We start from the raw sequence: 17,971 nt of genomic DNA on the forward strand, positions 1-17,971 counted from the left end.
ATGGCGTCGTCACTGAAGGAGATCCTAACACGGCGTCCGGTGGCGGCAATCGTCCGTCTAACCATCCCCGCCGGCGGCGCACGCCCCGGGCCACCGGTGGGCCCGGCAGTCGGTCAATACAAGGTTAACCTTATGGCGTTCTGCAAGGACTTCAACGCGCGGACCCAAAAGTTCAAAGCCGAGGCCCCGATTGCCGCCACTGTCACCGTGTTTAAAGACAATACGTTTGAGCTCAGTGTTCGTTCACCCTCGGTTACTTGGTTTCTAAAGAAGGCGGCTGGGATTGAGTCCGGGAGTGGGCGGCCTGGCCATGTGGTGGCCTCCACCATCACTCTGAAACATGTTTATGAGATTGCCAAGGTCAAGCAGGCCGACCCCTATTGTCAGTATATGTCCTTGGAGGCCATTTCTAAGTCCGTTATTGGGACCGCCAAGTCCATGGGGATTAAGGTTCACAAGGACTTGGATTGATTCTGATGATGGTTTGTATTTTGAATTTTCCTTATCCTTACATAAGTAACATCTTCATGATTGAAGGTAAGGGTTTTAGCTTTTTTCTGTAATGAAGCTTATGCATGCATTCTTGCTTTTGATTCTCAGTTTTCTAATCCTTTTTTGCATATGTTTTAAGTACAAGTGTATAAAAATGATATGCTTTATGACTATTATGATTGATGCATGTGAAAATTATGAGAATTTAGGCTAAAAGAACTGTCGAGCCGACATTGTGGGTGACGTGGCAACGCCAATCCCTTTGATGTCCGAAATAAAGGGATTCGGAGACAAATGAATTTTGAACATAATAATATTTATTTCTTTCACGGTAATTCCATTTCTCTTTTCTTTCGTTTATTCATCTTTGGGGCACATAATGTAGAAAGTAGTGATAATGTGGAAAACTGGAAATACGGATGGAGAGAAAATGAGTATTTTTAATAGATTGGTGAAAATCTGACGTAAGGCCGACTTACTTGTCTAGTGTTTTTAAGGCAGACTTAGGAATGTGAATAATCTTAATCAATATTGGTAAACAGGTTACCCAAGTTTTAACTATGAACCAAATTGTAAAGCATTAAAGGAACCGTGTAATCTCAACCGATCCATGTACTTTGCGGTTCAACTGTGTTTTCAGCGGCCATCACTGGTTTTATAACGTCGTTTCTGTTGTATTTCTTGATTTTGTGTGAACCTAACATTTTTATGGCATCAGGATTATTTTTCCATTTATGGTTGACTGATTATCCATTAAACCATTTTCGACACAATTTGTTGTTATGCCATATTTAGTTATTATTTGTATTTGAAATGATAACATTGAAATGTAAGAAGGTTGTGGGATGAAATGAATTGTTTGAAAACGGTTTGTAGAAATGTGAACATAAATGATTATGCTGAGATGTAAGAAGGTTTGTGAGATGAGTTGGATGGTTAGAGCATCAACGATAAGGATGCACAAAATATATACAAAAACATGTCTATTAAGCTATAAAATAAAATTATAAAAACATTACAACTCAAAAGTCAAAATTCATTAATCTAAAACGTTGTCACATAATCACTATATTTTATAATAAAAAACACTACCAACCCCCTTAGCCCCATCACATGTACACTTTATCTCGTATTTTCTAGTTCTTGCCAAAGAACTCATTGAAAACTGGCACCATAAATCATAAATCATATTCTTGAGAAAAGTATGAGGTTTCTTGTCAAATGATCAGATATGTGTAGGTTAGGGTGTCCAAAATACGAGAACTTGATTAACCTGACCCAAACTCGAATAAGCTAATTAGGTTTGGGTTAAACAGGGTTAAAAAGTGTTAATCAACCCGAGTAACCCGAATTGTTTGTAGGGTAGGGTTTCGAGTACATTTTTTTTTTTGAAAAAAACGGGTTTCGGGTTAAGCCGAATAACCAGATTAGTGATGATACTTAATTAACTTCAAATACAATGATTGAAAAGTGAAAAAAGTCAATAATATACTTAATTTGTTTGTTTGTTATACGTTCATTCATGTTCGTTTATGTATGTTTGTGTTCGCTAATGTATGTCCATGTATGTTCCTTCATGTTCGTTTACATTTGTTTAATTATGTCTGTTTATCTTCGTAAACTATTCGTTTAGATCTTAAATGAACGAACATTAACAAACATGAACATGTTGATTTTTTAACTAATGAACATGAACACAACTATTTGTTCGATTAAGTGTTCATGTTCGTTTAAAGTTAAATGAACGAGCACGGACGTGTCTTTGTTAGTGTTCATTCAGTTCATTACAGGGTTATATTACTTGTGAAAAAAAACTGAAAATGAAGTGGAAGGAGAATTTTTGTAGCCCACAAGTAACAAACACAAATATCAACTTAAAACTATAAAGTAACATGGTTACCCTGACTAACCCGCCCGACTAACCCAAACCCAATTAACCAAACTAACCTTAAAAGGGTCGGGTTGCGGGTTATATAGTGTTTAAAAAAACCCGACTAACCTGAGCAGATTGACCCGATGAACACCCCCATGTGTAAGTTTTGGGTTTGTGGACAGCCTAAGCTTTAGAATATATATCTACCCTACATCATAATAGGGATGCATACCTTCAACAAGCTATTGAATTTACTTGTGACAAATAAATGGATCGGACCTATAAATTGGCTGGTTTCAAAGGGATGTTTGATAGCCTTTTAATAATTCCATTAGGAGGATAACACTAAATCAGTAGGGGTGTTTGTTTGCCACTGAATGAGACCATTCAGATGATACATCTGAATCGTGCAGACATGAGGTTGTTTGGCTCTGTAAAAAAATGTTTCTTAATGGAAGGTTGTGCCTCTTAATCTTTCAGCGACCATGTTGAATCTGAATGAAAAAGAGACCAAAATAACCTTAGACACAATATAACCTCTTAGAACAATCTGCTACTGTAACACCCCGTAACCGCAGCGGAAACGTAAACGGGATGCAACAGACACCACTGATATCAACCACATTGTTTATAAAGAAAACTGAATACATTAATATACTTCAAATTACATTATCTCGTGTTTCATTACCGTCTAGGTGATACACACATCATACTATACGATACATAATTCTATTAATATAACATATCATAACATCCTGCACGCTAATCTTACACACATCAAGCACTTAGCACGTAAGCAATCACTTCATCTTAGTTGTACCTGAAAAGCATGTGAGAAAACGGGTCAACTACGAATAGTTTGTGAGTTTCACAATTTGAGTAAACCATGATAAATCCATATCATAATATAATATTATCGATGTAATTATGCTGAGCCCACAAGTGAAACCTCTGTTAATCCAATACTGGGGGCACTGTTAACCCAGTACAGTACTCATTCTGGGGACACTGTTAACCCAGTAACACTTCTAGGGACATCTGGGGACACTGTTAACCCAGTAACACTTCTAGGGACATCCGGGGACACTGTTAACCCAGTACTGTACCCATTCCGTACGATTCCCGTACAATCAAATATATATAAATCCACGCACATCCATGCGTTCAGAAAGTTAGCAACTCAGACAATTACCATCTTAGTACATTTCCGTACGATTCCCGTACAATAAAATATATGTAATTCCACGCAAATCCATGCGTCCAGTATGTACTAAAACATTTCAATAATAACATGCTTCTGCCCCGGGAAACTATTTAAAAACAATTCAGAAAAAGGGGCTCGTGAAACTCACCTTAGCACATGCAAGCAGGTAACAACAATCATTATCAATTAACACGTCCAATCTGTAATATGATCCCTGCGATCGTTATTATACAATTATTGTTTATATAATCTTTAACCTTATCAATCGGTACATCTGGGGACACTGTTAACCCAGTACTGTACCTGTTCCGGGGGCAATGTTAACCCAGAAACACTTCTCCGGACTCAGATTGTGATGTCGTTTAGAGTTCCATGGTCACAATTACTATTAGTCGTTTTTCTCGTTTTGCGTGCCTAGCACGGTTATTCGTTTTTACGTTTCAAAAATGAGTTTGGTCACACACGACCCGAGAGTAGTGGTTGACTGATAATTTAGTTTAAGTTGTGAAATTAGAGCTCGGTTTAGACGCCCCGTTTGGCCGCGGGACCCGTTTCCGTCTTTAGCGTACCGGAAACTGTTAAAATAGGTTAAAATTACTCAAATCATCCGAATTATTTTCGGATGATTCATTTTTACTTGTTTAACTCAATTATATGAAAAATAGTTCATTTTTAGGGTTTTTATACACCAGTCAGCTCGTTTAAGCGAGCTTTACCGGTTTAATCGTTTTAAGCTTTAAAAGTTCGTTTTTGCACAAATAATTATCCGTTTATTCTTGGATCTTGAAATTTTGCACAAATGACTTTTTGACAGTGGGGAATTTTATAAAAATATTTCCAGAATTAATTTTTATATTTAAAATTTATTTATCTATTTTTAAACACCATTAAAACACTAAATATGTCGTAAATAACAAACGATCTTAGAAAAATCCCAAATTTCTCCTGGATGTCCCCTGCCATCCACATAGTCCCCTGTAATTTTTCCAGAACCAAAATCTTTTTTTACATGCCATTTTTACTAAAACCGAGCTAGAAAACCCTAGAACTCGTTTAACCGAAAAACCTACTTAGACTTCTCCAACGGACCTCAAATTTTGTGTGTGACTTTTACATGATATAAAAAGCTTATCTGCAATTTTCCAGAAGTTTTCATGATATTTAACTATTTTTCACCATTTTTGGCCAAAACCGAGCATTAAATTCACCAAATATTCATCCTTTATCCAAAAATTACCAAAAATACTCATATTTTCATGTGTTTAACACCTCTATAAAATTTCATGACCTAACTCTAAAGCATCAACAATCTGTCCAAATTTCCCAAAACCGAACATAACCGAATATACCTTTCGTTTTCCGCCACTACAAGCTACAAACTCGTCTTTCCGTCTTATCTACCACTAAATACAGAACCTACATCCAACATACCACAATATCAAGCAAGTTACACTCACGATCAAGCCATTTCTTTCATGGTTACGGTTATGATACAACAACAAAGATTTAACCCGTAAAAATTCGTTTTTGATTCGTTTAACTCCTTTCTTGGACCAAGATCCTTTGTATAACCCGTATACATCACTTGATCACGCAAGAATCGGTTTTCATCTTAGAAACCTCATTTTCTTGCAAACAAACTCAAGAAACGAAGATGAACACGTGATTAACTCGGTTTTTACCTTGTTTCTCTTGCTAAAATTCCGGGTTTTAGCTCATACTTTGGAGAGGATTGATGGATCTTGATGATGTTTGTTAAAAAAAAGAATGAAGAAATGGGTATAATACCCCTTGGTCCGATCGGCCTCATGGAGGGGTGGGGTGGGACCCACCTTTTCATTTTTAGCCACATATTTGGATTCTCGAAATCCGGATAATGTTTTGGATAATCTGGTTCAGTTCGTTTTTCGGTTAAATGTTTAGTTCGGCTTAAAACGAGGCCAAAACGGTTGTTTTTCGGCTAAAAAATGAAATTTATATAAAACCGATTTAAAAACTTTAAAAACTTAAACCATGACATTTATTAACTCAAAACATCATATTAGTAATTATCACGCATCTTTTTCGGCTTGATCGATTGTCTCTTGCTCGGTTTGGTATTAAAGGTTTCGTTTAATGTACCGTCGTACCATTAAATCGAAATTCTTTTTCTGTGCCGTACTTTACTTATCCCGAAGCATTAATGCTTCGTAAAATCACTAAATATCATATATCTCGTCTATAATTGAACCCTCGATTCGTTCGGGTTTCAATAACTATCAATCGATTAATCGCATATTCAATACGATGAATTATTTATTCACGCACAATCAATACAGTGAACCCTGTATTCTCGTATAGTTACTATGGTAACTCATGTACCCGACATTAAATATGACGTAACTATTGTCTACCGGTTAGGGTATACCGGGTTTCGTCGGAATCGTTACAGCTACCCCAATCATCGCTGCTCAACCTAATCATCGGCTTCCTCCCTCCCAGATCGTGATAATAGAGTGTTGCTACCTAATCGGTCGGCCCTTCTAACAGCTCTGCAACTCAATCGATCTCGTCTATACCCGGGTAATTATTTTTCTCCGATAGCAATTTGCTATTTTATTTCTGAATTACTAAGCATGTGCGGTGTTTGTGTGTTTATATTTTATAACAAGGATTAATTAGATTGATACGATCAGGGCATAATTCTTAGAAATTAGGGTTCCAATTCTGTTATTCATCAAAATGGTGAAATAAAGTGGATTAATTTCATGACCCCTTTTTCTTAGATTTGGAATGCTATTAGAGTATGTGATAATTTCTATACAATGTTATAATCATGTATTGAGTGATTAGCGTAACAGATTGATCAAATGTATGTTTAGTTTCGTATAACCTTAAGTGGGATTGGTTGTCTGACTTTAAACAAGTTTAAATTATCAAACCATTAAACCGTTCAAAGTAGGGATGTTAAGGGTTCGGTTTCAAACCGTCAAACCGGTAATCAGTTTTTTCTTATTTAACTCCCGGCTGGTCAGTTTTAAAATTATAAAATCGTAACGAGCATAAGGAAAAACATCTTTTGTTATTTGGTTATTGGTCTAGTATTATTATGTTATTCATACCAAGGTAGAAGTTTGAAAGCTTAGTTGCAAGCTTACTTAAATTTGTAGATAGTAACTCATCACCTGTTATGCTTTTGATATCATTTAACAAATTGCTTGGTAACATTACTACTGCTATCAGTTTATTAGTACTTCATACATTATATAGCTTATATTTACAGAACAAAAACTTATGTTGCATGGGTCGGATCATATGTGCGGGTTATATGAAGCATTTTTCTTCATTAAAAGTGTTAGCTTTTTTCCTACTAGATCTCTGATCTCTCCTGATCTACATTGTACATTGGTGTTTGAGACTCTGATGCCCATACATGAACTCCGTAAAAACATCTCAAGGTTAGCCTAAATTCTACCATTGAATGTTAATTTATATCTAACGGGCCAACTAAAAACACGCTTATATACGAGTGCGTAGTATAAAATATATATAATAATGCACACACACACATATATATAAGCGGACCAGGCCAGAACCTTAAAAGGCCGAATTCATCCCGTAAACCGGACAGGTTAATAGGGTCAATTTTCCGGATCCACACAGGGTTGGAACATTATATCATGGGTTCGCGGGTTTTGAAGGATTCTCCAAGTATATCCAAAACCGTTTGGTAAGAAAAATAGAGACCTTGACCCTTTAACTTAAAATACATGGATGGGTCTCGCGGGACAATTTCACAGATCAAACCCATTTCATGCACACTCTTACATTTTCATATATTTTTAAGCTTCATTATATTAATGTAATTGTGAATTGTTAGGCAAATTTTACGGTTAAGGTTGAAGGTATGAAGACATTGGTTCGGGTTGCAAGAAAGAAGACATCGGTTCATGTTGCAAGAATGAAGACGTTGGTTTAGTTATTGTATATAACTTTCAATTTTAAACATATATATATATATTTGTACTTTGAGTTTTCATATATATTTGAAACCTTTTTGTATATTGTTTTATTTTTAGGTATGTGTTTATGTGTATTGATGTATATTGGTTTACATTAAAATTGAAAAAAAAAAATAAGAAAGAAAAATTTTGGTAGTTCATTCTACACGAAATTGTTCAGAGGGGTAAAATAGTCATTCTGCATATTCATGCACATTCATTCAGATGTCCAACCAAACAACACTTATTGGTTCAGAGTCTCTTAATCATTCAGATCTCTTATCGGTTCAGCACTTAATGGCTCAGCACTTGCCAAACAGCCCCTTATATTACATAAAAAGGAAACTTCAGACAAAGCAATAAGCCAATGCTTTATTCTAACATATGAAAAAAGGAAGCATTTTCACTATTATAAGTTGAAAAAGGAAGCATTTTGAGTTATTCAAAAGAAAAAAAAAACTGTCTTTACAAAGCAATAACACAAACTATTATTATTATTATTATTGAGTAAAAGATCACCAACAATTTCAAACATTTCTATCACTACAACAAGTCATTTGATCAATCACCTGGCTAATCATCTCACAGCCGTCATTCTCTACACTTCAATTTAACCCTGCACACCTGACATTAAAAATTATTATTATTATTATTATTATTATTATTATTATTATTGTCAAGGGTAAATTGGTCACTATGTCATGCCAGTAAAAGTAATTATCTGATAACTACAAGAAAGAACGAATTTCACGATTGGTTCATGTGGTTTACCCAAATTACTGATTTGATACATACTTTAAAAAAAATACATTTTTAGACAAGACATTTTTAAAAAAGTAACACATTTAGTCCCATTTCATACATTAATCTCTTCTATTAATGTTTGAAGATTACCAAAATACCCTTATACATCAGTGTAATTTTCGGCCTGTCAAAACGTATGCATAACAAAATTACCTAAATACCCCTACTGCATAGACTCAAAACAACCTATTATAAAATTATAACCACCATAATCTAAACATACATATTAAACATCATCTGATTCTGTCTATTAAAACTCATAAAATCAGATTACCTGGGCCCCATTGCTGTCCAAACGCTAACGTTTTACAATAAAACACGATCATCACAACTGCATAACATTGTTTTGCTTTACACAAACAGGCGCCTTAAACGCCTTACATTTCCACAATGGGACCGTCTCACTGGGCCCAGCAGATAACGGGCTTCTAATAACATCACCTTGCGGGCCTGCTTGATCCCTAGATTGACAAACGCTCAAGGGTAACTTCTTTTGTTTCACCCTCCCCCTCCCCCTCTTTTTGATAGTGACATCAGCATCACCACCTTTCGCCTTTGACCCGTTTTCTGAGGTTTTAAGCCTTTTGCGCTTATGGTTCTTCACATCAGAACCGTTTGAAATTCTTGGTGAGCTGTTAATAGCTTGATGCAATTTACGTGCTACTTCTTCATCATTTGTTTTACCATTTTCTAGCCTCAGGCTATTATTATTATTATTATTATTATTATTATTATTATTATCATACAACATCTGAACATCGATTTTCTTTTGTGTTTTACTTTTTCTTAATTGTTGTTCGAAAGACAACGATAACTCTTGACCATCTTCAACATTTGCTACGAATTCTAGAGCCTTCTTTGCGGTAGCCATAGCTTTTGCTGCAACTACCGCCTTCGCCTGAGCTGCAGCTCGAGCAGCCAGTGCAACCTTCACTGCTGCCTCGGCTGCTGCTCGTGAGGCGGCCACAATCTCCTCTTGTGAAGGGTTGTCATTGCTCAAATGTGCTTTTAACAAGTAAGTGATGCGGGCGTCTAATTGGTCCAATGAGTTGTGAATGGAGGGTGAATCGGGATTTGAATTTGAGTTTGAGTTTGAATCTCCATTGATGTCGCTGCTTTGCCTCTTCAAACACGCGAGCAACCGCTTCCTCGGAGGCAAAAGAACATCCGAATCAACATGATTGACACCACAAACGTTCGCTTCCATTATTATCGCATCAAAGTAATTTAATCAAACAGTTGGTGCGCTCTGCACAGAAATCACAATCAAAATTAAGAATTCACAACATATCGGCAACCGATTGTTCAAATCTTTGGAAACCCTCACAACCGATTCGACCAAATTATGCAACTTCATCACAAACATGCTCAGATTCACATGATTCAGATTCGATTCCAAATATAAACGACAAACACAATTAGAAAGAAAATTGAATGTGCACAATTGGATGCATTAAACCAATACCCAATTCGATCGAAACAATATGCACAAAAGGAAAGGATAATCGCAAGCTTGATTCAACAAATTCCCATAATTTGAATCGAGCTATTGGTTAAACATGTTTGCTTTATTTAATTTACACAACTAAAATGAGCAAATAAATAAATAACGATAGATGAATTGAAGGAATGACGAGGAATTACGTACCTGTTCTTATTTGATAAAAAGAGGTCGTTAAAATTAGGGTTTTGAGATGTGAAGGAAAATGGTCTGCAAGTAGTTATTTATGAGAGATAAAATATAATACGTATATATATGTTTATTTATATTTATATTTATATTTATATTTATAATAATTAATAACTAATATTGTTTCACAATTTTAATTTTAATTTTGAGCAAATTCTACTTACACGCCATCTTGGTTTGATGACTTATCACACATCATTCATAATATGATTCGCATGTTCAGTATACAGCTCGTATACTAAAATCTCTGATCTAACTTTTTAGAATGTCATACACATTGTATGTAATGTGATTTAGGTCATATAGCTTATACTAGAAAGGTGACTGCGCGATACAACAGGTAACACATACTTTTGTAATCATATAACAAATTTATGGGTGTTTATTATTCCGTTTGAAACTATAAGACCATTTATCAGTTTGGTTTTACAGTTGAAACCGGAGCTGACCATACATATTGAAATGTTAAATTATTTAGTTATTATATACTATTGATAAATATCCAAGTATCAATGCCAAAATAGAGCTTTTTATTTTTTAGAACCAAGTGTTATGACCATTCATTTATAGAGTTAATTTCAGTAAATAAACCATGTTGGTGGTTTGGCCTGACGGCTTGACCTATTTGTGCTAATTATTGTCATGCCTGGGTGTCTTATATCGACACCCCTTGGTATCCACTTCCAATTTTTATAGTAAGCTATGTTTAATTGTTATATTAATCAACACCCCCCCCCCCCTTCCTAGTCCCTTGGCTACAAGTTTTTTTTAGGTATTCATTTTATGTGTTGTTTGATTGTCTTCTTTCACTTAATTGAGTCCCTTGACAACAAGTTTTTTTAGTATTCTTTTTATGTGTCGTTTGATTATCTATTTATGTATAAAAGTATGTTTTTATTTTGTTTAATGTATTAAAGTATGTTTTAATTTTGTTTAAAGTATGATAATGATTTTTAGGTTTAGTTTCATATTTGTAATGAACCTATTTGGTATTCTCTATAGAAGGTGTCGTTAATGTATTCTTATTAGCGATCTCATTATCTAAATTTTTGCTATTATTTATTGTTTCGTATACAAGTTGTGAAATATCTTATTATATACACATTTGTTCAAAACTATGAAATTGCTCACCAACCTCCGTGTTGACAAATTCTATTTTATGCAATGTTACATGTTTGACTTTTGGTTGACTCGGGGCTTGATGGAAAACGTAATCAAGACCGTTAGAATATTAGCAAAAATGAACAATATATTATTTGTTATGATTTTTTTGGTTATTGTATGAACATGTTGTGTGACTCCTTATGATTTTGTGAATTTAAATGATTTGATTAAATATTGACACTTTAAATAGTGTCTTGTGTTTTTGGGCAATCCGTTGCACCCCGACATGTTCCGCCGCCTTTGGTCGGGGTGTGACAGATTGGTATCAGAGCCACAAGACTATAAGATAGGTGGTTAGACGTAACGACCTAGAATAGTCTATACTTTAGGGTCCTTATACATGTTGCCTATACATGTTTACCCTACTCGATTGTTCATTACACTTATTTATTTATATACTTATTTATTTCATCAAATCATAAATATACACTTACACACTCTCATAATAATCTAAGGCATCCTTACCTTACCGCAAAACATTAGTTTTTATTGTATCTTATGGATCACGAGCTTAACTTGAATCCCGTTGTTTCAAATCTCCTTAAAGATTGTCTCATACGAGACAACCACTTTAAGTCGTCGAATGCAAGCGTTCCGGTCGCCATCCAAATTTTGGTGTTGAAACGATAGAGCCCCAGTGATACGTGGACTAGTGTTTTAACATCTCACTGTATCTAAAATTTTATTGGTTGTTATTATTGTGATTTGAGTCGCAAACTCGAAAGACGCGGTGATACGTGCACATGTTTGACTCCACATTTTATCTCATTTTATTTAAGATTTATCGTCGGGATGTCAAGTCATGGTGGTTCATGCACGATTTTTCCACCTTTAAATCTTAAGACATTATTTACAAATTTCAAAGATTTAAACAATTATTCCTTTTTTACTTTGTCATATAAATTCTCGTCACAAAATTCTCATTTATATAATTCTATTTGACCGTTATGATTCATTCTAATATGTTTTGATTTCACATGGTAAAGTTTTTATACAAATTTTCTCATTTTGATTTCACACCGCGATTTTGTTACAAAAATTTATTTATTACGATCTCTTCCATGTAAGTTTAAAAAAAATAATAATAATATATATTTTTTGAACTATTTATAGTGATTTTTAATATGCCATCTTTGTTCCTTAAGACTATTTATAACCCCAATTTTTATATGAATTTCATCATATTAAAAAGGTTTTATAATAAATGTTACCTTAAATTTTCAAGTAAATTCCCATTTATATAGATTTTAAATTGCCTTTAAAGTTTTCATAAAATTTAATTTTTATAACGATCCCGTTCATTTTGAACCTATCATTTCACAATATCGATTATTTAAATTCTCACGACGTTTTAATTTCACTATATTATATGATACACATGGTAGAATTTTCATTATCCAAATTTATTCTCTTAACATTTCATTATGCAATCCTTGGTTCATTAAAAATTTTCACAAATAAAATTTGCATCATACGATTTTCCTCGTTTTAAATTTCTTATGATAGTTTTGTCCTGATTTTTCAAGAAATTTACAAACTTATAGCTTGTAATATTTTTGAAATTCTCATACAAAACTTCATAGAAATTCTATTTTAAAGACAAAAATCGTTTAGTTCGACTTCTCGATTCGCAACGCCGGTCATTCTAACTTACCATAATATTTTCTCTACACAATATTAAATGACGAACTTGGTAAAACTTTTCAGTACACAGATTTATATTCCCAAAACGACATTCATCATTCATATGGATACCTCATTGACAATTTTGACATTCAATTCACTTATTTTAATCTCCTCACTAGCAAAAAAAAAGTCTATTTTGCTTCCTCATGACAATCTACTTTTATTTTTATAATAAACTATAAATAAAGCAAACCTTATTTTCTTAGTTTCCCATGATATTTTCCGATACTTAATTTTAAGCATTTCAAGAACGATTTACGTTACGCGGGTTGGTTTATTTCAAATTTTCTCGTAAATTATTTTACAACTTAAGCCGACCCGACATATCGTAACAACTCTCGTTTTAGTGAAATACTTTTAGCAAAAAAAAAAAAAATTTTGTTGCGATTCACAAGCTTGAATCTCAATATTTTATTTTATACATATTAAGTTTTAATTTTAATTATCAAAAATTTCATGGATGTTTCAATCATTATGTATAAATTATGATATCTTCAACTTAAAAAAAATGTTATTAGTCAAAATTTCCCTAAACGCAACCACGAGCTTCCAAACACCCGTATTCCATCTCCAACTACCACCTTAAATCCAACCATCCCTCCACTTCCAAAGTTTTTCCCACACCATCAAACCTTTCCTCAAGATGAACGAAACCTAACGTACTGAAGTTATACCCTCACCAACTCAAACCCCATGTAAATCCAAGATGTACAAATCAACACACAAAAAGCCCTAAATATCGACACTCTTATGCCATGAAAATATGTCAAACTCACTTTCCTGATACTTCGAAGACACCGACAAACACACCTACAGATGCCTTGAACATATACAAATCAAAGTCTATCCAACTATGATTAAATCCTTCGACCCATGCTATGTCAAATCACAAACCATGTCGCCACAACGTTCCCATCCAACCATAGAGTTTGACATCAAAATAGTAACCCAAGCACTCTTTGCAAAATACATATATAAACCGAATCTCAAACCAAACTAGTCAAGGTAGAATTATCCAACCCATAAACTTAACCCGAATTCAAATAAGCAAACCTCATCCAAATAGCCCAACCACTACTCACACAAGTCATCTAAACCTAACCCACACAAACGACCTAAACTCAACAAACCCCATCAACCCAACTCAAGAAAACCCAAATTATTCAAGACACCCGAAACACACTCACTCTTCACCAAATTTCCAAACCATTCACCATTCGAAGCCTAAAACCTCTCCATACGCACGCAAGTTTCATTTTCCTTAAAAAAATTTTATTTCATATATACAACTAGTGTACTTATAACAGCCTCACGTGTTCAAATAATCACTTTTAAATTATAAACTCTTACAAGAATAATGATTTACGTATGATGTCCATATTTTATAAATCATTTTTAAAAAATATGTCACGACAACAAAATTCTATTGTTTTGGACAAAAATCTGCTAAGGATAATGTATCCAAATATGTTATGTGAGGTTTAGTGCTAAAATGATAACAGTGAATATTTGAACGAAATAGAGATGAACACCGTGATTTGTTGCGAGGAAAAACCCCTTGATCTTGATTAGATCAAAGGAAAAAAACCCGGGTGATGACAAATCGTCTATCACCACTTTATTAATGTAAAAATCGGGTTACAAGGGTGGAGTTTAGATCAAAGATTACAAAGTATCTAAGTGTGTGTATGAACTGCTTAGAGAGTTCTTGAGAGAGTGTTTATGATTATCAGCCAATAAGTGAATGTGTGCCTAGTTTGATCATAAACTCAGTATTTAAAAAAAATAACCACTAACAACTAGTCCTATTTTCTTGTCATTCTTCCACTAGCCACTCCCACTCTTTGACCACGTGCATAAAGGAGTCTTGTAGCGAAAGTTTAGGCAAACTTGGTCATACAGCCGTTATACCTATCAAATATAATGATATACAAAGGAAACAATCGTTAGTAAATAATAAATACTGAGGATCCTTGATCCTGACAGGATCTGACTAAGGATAATTGATCCAAGAACATATGACAGGATAACGTATCCACAGTGTCAAATTTCCGTGCCCTAACAATTGCCCCAAAAATGACAGTTGTGATAAGATCACAGTTGTCATTTTGCCTTTGAATTCAGACTTCCTGCAAAAATAGATGAGACTTGACAAGCTAGATATAATTATCGTATATCTATAGAGTTTCCTTGGGAGCTTCCCTTCCAGTTATATATCCGACACCTCTTATTCTCCCTGCAAATCATGAACAACTAGTAACACATGTTCAACCCTGGTGGATAGTCCATCTTTTGAATGGTGAAATTCGGGTTAAGGACTTTGGGTAAGTCCAGGTGACTTATGATTAATAATAACTTAAAACTTTTGACTATTCGCTTGTTACTTGTTATTTTGAAAGTGTATTTGTTATAGCTTTAGTCTTGTTGAAAGTTTTAAGAAATGATTTTGGGTAAACATTTTAGGATATAATATCCTTGTGAAAAATAATTGAAAGATTTTAACTCCTTAAGTAAAAAGATTTATAAAAATCTCAACCAAATAAACGTAAGTTGAGGAGTAGAAACCATACCCTAAGTGTTAGTGCATGGATATTTGACACTATGTATATGTTATCCTGGCATATAATATGGATCAATTATCCTTAGAATATGTTGCAGATCCTGTCAGGATCAGTGATCCTCAGTATTTATTATTTATTAAGGACTTTCCTTTGTTATCTTGATATTATTGGTAGATACAACGGCTAATGACCAAGGACAACCTGTAATCTCGCTATCAAGTTAAGAAAACGCGTGGATAATGAAGGAAACAACTCTAATTATGGAAAGTCTTGATTCTAGGCTAAAATTAGGGATATTTGTTATTCTTTTCCTATTTAATTGAGATTATGATCGGTTAGGGAAAACACATTGTATACAGACACACCAGAGCATTCTCTCTATCACAGCTCGTTCACTTAGCTATCTTTGTAATACTGATCAATATCTCCACCATTGTAACACCCTTTTTGATTAATAAAGTGGTGATAGACGATTTCTCATCACCCGGGGTTTTTGTGCCGGCGATCCGAACCAGATCAAGGGCTTTTCCCCGTAAAAAATCTGTATGTTTGTGTTTGCAATCGATACATACTTGTTTGCATCACCATAGCACTAATCCTCAGATAACAGATTTGGATACATTATCCTTAGCAGATTTTTATCCAAAACAATTTGGCGCCCACCGTGAGGCAATTGGTGCTATAATCTAGAAAATACCTTATCAATATTCAACCTTTCATACCCTATCACCATCAATGGCCTCTCAATCAACCTCTACTTCACCAACCATGCCAGCCTCGGTTTCTCTCTCACCAAAGACTTTGCCACCGATGCCTCCTCCAATCACGGGAGCATCACGGGCTGCTGCTGCTGGAAACAAGACACAAATTTCAGTCTTCCAGAGCTCAAAGACCACTGCTGCCACATCGGTGGTTAACTCTAACAATGATGTTTCTGTTATGTTTTCACAGGTTAAAGCATACATGGAGCAGCAGAACAAGACAAATAAGAAGATCCTTCGTGAAATTGAAGATCTCAAGAAAAGAAAGAGGCCACTAGAGGATGAGACTCCTTTGATGCCGAGGATTCTGGATTTCACTACTCCAGGATCTGTGGCTCAACAGACTCAAGGATCCTCCATCTTCCAGCAAGGATCATCTATCCTTCAACCAGGATCCATGGGTCAGAAAACTCAAGGATCCTCGTTCCTTCAACAAGGATCATCTATCATTCAACAGGGATCCATGGGTCAGCAAACTCAAGGATCATCATTCCTTCAACCAGGGTCCTCTGGGATGTATCACCAAGGATCCTTCAGCTCCCAACCTCAAGGATCCTTCTAGCAGAATCAAGGATCCTTAGGGGTTCAACATCAAAGATCCTCAGAGGTTCATGAAGGAGACATCATCCCCATGTAAACCATTGCCTTTGGTGGACCAGCTACCATAGCAGATGCTTCTTATCTTGGCTGCACTTCTGGGATACCAACGTTCAATCAACCGAGAGGTAACAAGTATAATCATATATCCTTAGACACTAACCTTGGCTTTATGCAGGATACAGGCATCAACCAAGCTATGGCTAAGGAACTTCAGAAGCTTAAGGATATGATATCCAGCTGTTTGATCCCTTGTTTTCACTCGTTCTAATCAATATCTTAGATCTAATCCAGATCTATACATTGATACTAATTATATGGATCTAACTCTTTAATACCTTAGCTCGATTGTTATTAGTATGTATATATTATCAATAAGATTAATGTGAAGCTTGAGAGAGAGAGAGAGAATACTTTAAACTTTCTGAATAATGTTAATTCTCTCAAAACTTCAACACTTTACAAGTGAACAGTGGTTCACTATTTATAGAAGACGATCTGGTTCGCTAACATCCCCTAGCGAACTAGCATCCCCTTCGTTAAATAGCTTAACTTAACGAACCACCCCCTGATTCGTTAACATCCCCTAACGAATCAGGAGGGAATACATTATAACGTCCTAGTTCGTTAACATCCCTAGCGAACTAGACTTAATCTTAACGAACTAGTCTTAGTTCGCTAACATTCCTAGCGAACTAGACTAAACATAACGAATTAGATAAATAACATTAAAATAATCAAATAAACATTAATGATAATTACAAAGACTCGAGACGCAAGACCGTGCACTAACAGACACCCCCTCGTCTTGAGCTCTTTGTCTTTAACTTATTTGAAACGCTTTGTCTGCCAATCTCTGCAACTATGAATCCCATGTTCATGGCATACACGAACAACACGTTGGAATTGCATAGCCAGGTCGTAATCTTCTTGGCGTTCAAACAAAATCTGCTTCCTGTGTAGCACGTCATTGTCTGTCTCTGATAAATTAACCAACCACATTGGATCGATTATCTTGATGAGCTCAGTCTGTAGTCCTCGACCACGAACAATAACGGCCTCGCCAGTACGATTGTCATAGTACCAACGGTTGAAAGACAGATAAATATCTTGCGGCATTGTCTTCACAGGAACTCTTTTCATTGTCTTTGGTGGCTTC

At 35.0% G+C, this 17,971-nt stretch overlaps 2 protein-coding genes across 3 annotated transcripts; one reads left to right on the top strand and one right to left on the bottom strand.

Annotated features, from left to right (window-relative positions):
• LOC143623120 (uncharacterized) lies at positions 1–1,330 on the top strand. The gene has a single exon (XM_077094098.1). The coding sequence runs from the start codon at positions 1–3 to the stop codon at positions 469–471; it is 471 nt and encodes a 156-aa protein (XP_076950213.1). The 3' UTR covers positions 472–1,330.
• Positions 1,331–7,973: 6,643 nt separating this feature from the next.
• On the bottom strand, positions 7,974–9,876 carry LOC143623127 (uncharacterized). 2 transcript variants are annotated; one of them, XM_077094106.1, is made up of 2 exons: positions 8,611–9,876; positions 7,974–8,165 (listed from the first exon to the last, which is right to left on the bottom strand). In XM_077094106.1, the coding sequence occupies exon 1, from the start codon at positions 9,558–9,560 to the stop codon at positions 8,679–8,681; it is 882 nt and encodes a 293-aa protein (XP_076950221.1). In that variant the 5' UTR covers positions 9,561–9,876; the 3' UTR covers positions 7,974–8,165; positions 8,611–8,678. The 2 variants fall into 2 exon arrangements, with proteins under 2 accessions (XP_076950221.1, XP_076950220.1); XM_077094105.1 differs by having other exon boundaries at positions 7,974–8,173; positions 8,628–9,875.
• Positions 9,877–17,971: the final 8,095 nt, after the last annotated feature.

The sequence above is a fragment of the Bidens hawaiensis genome, unplaced genomic scaffold, assembly GCF_021521415.1.
Source record: "Bidens hawaiensis isolate Kalapana, Puna unplaced genomic scaffold, B.hawaiensis_p1.1 tig00003307_1, whole genome shotgun sequence".
NCBI classification, from domain to species: Eukaryota; Viridiplantae; Streptophyta; class Magnoliopsida; order Asterales; family Asteraceae; genus Bidens; species Bidens hawaiensis.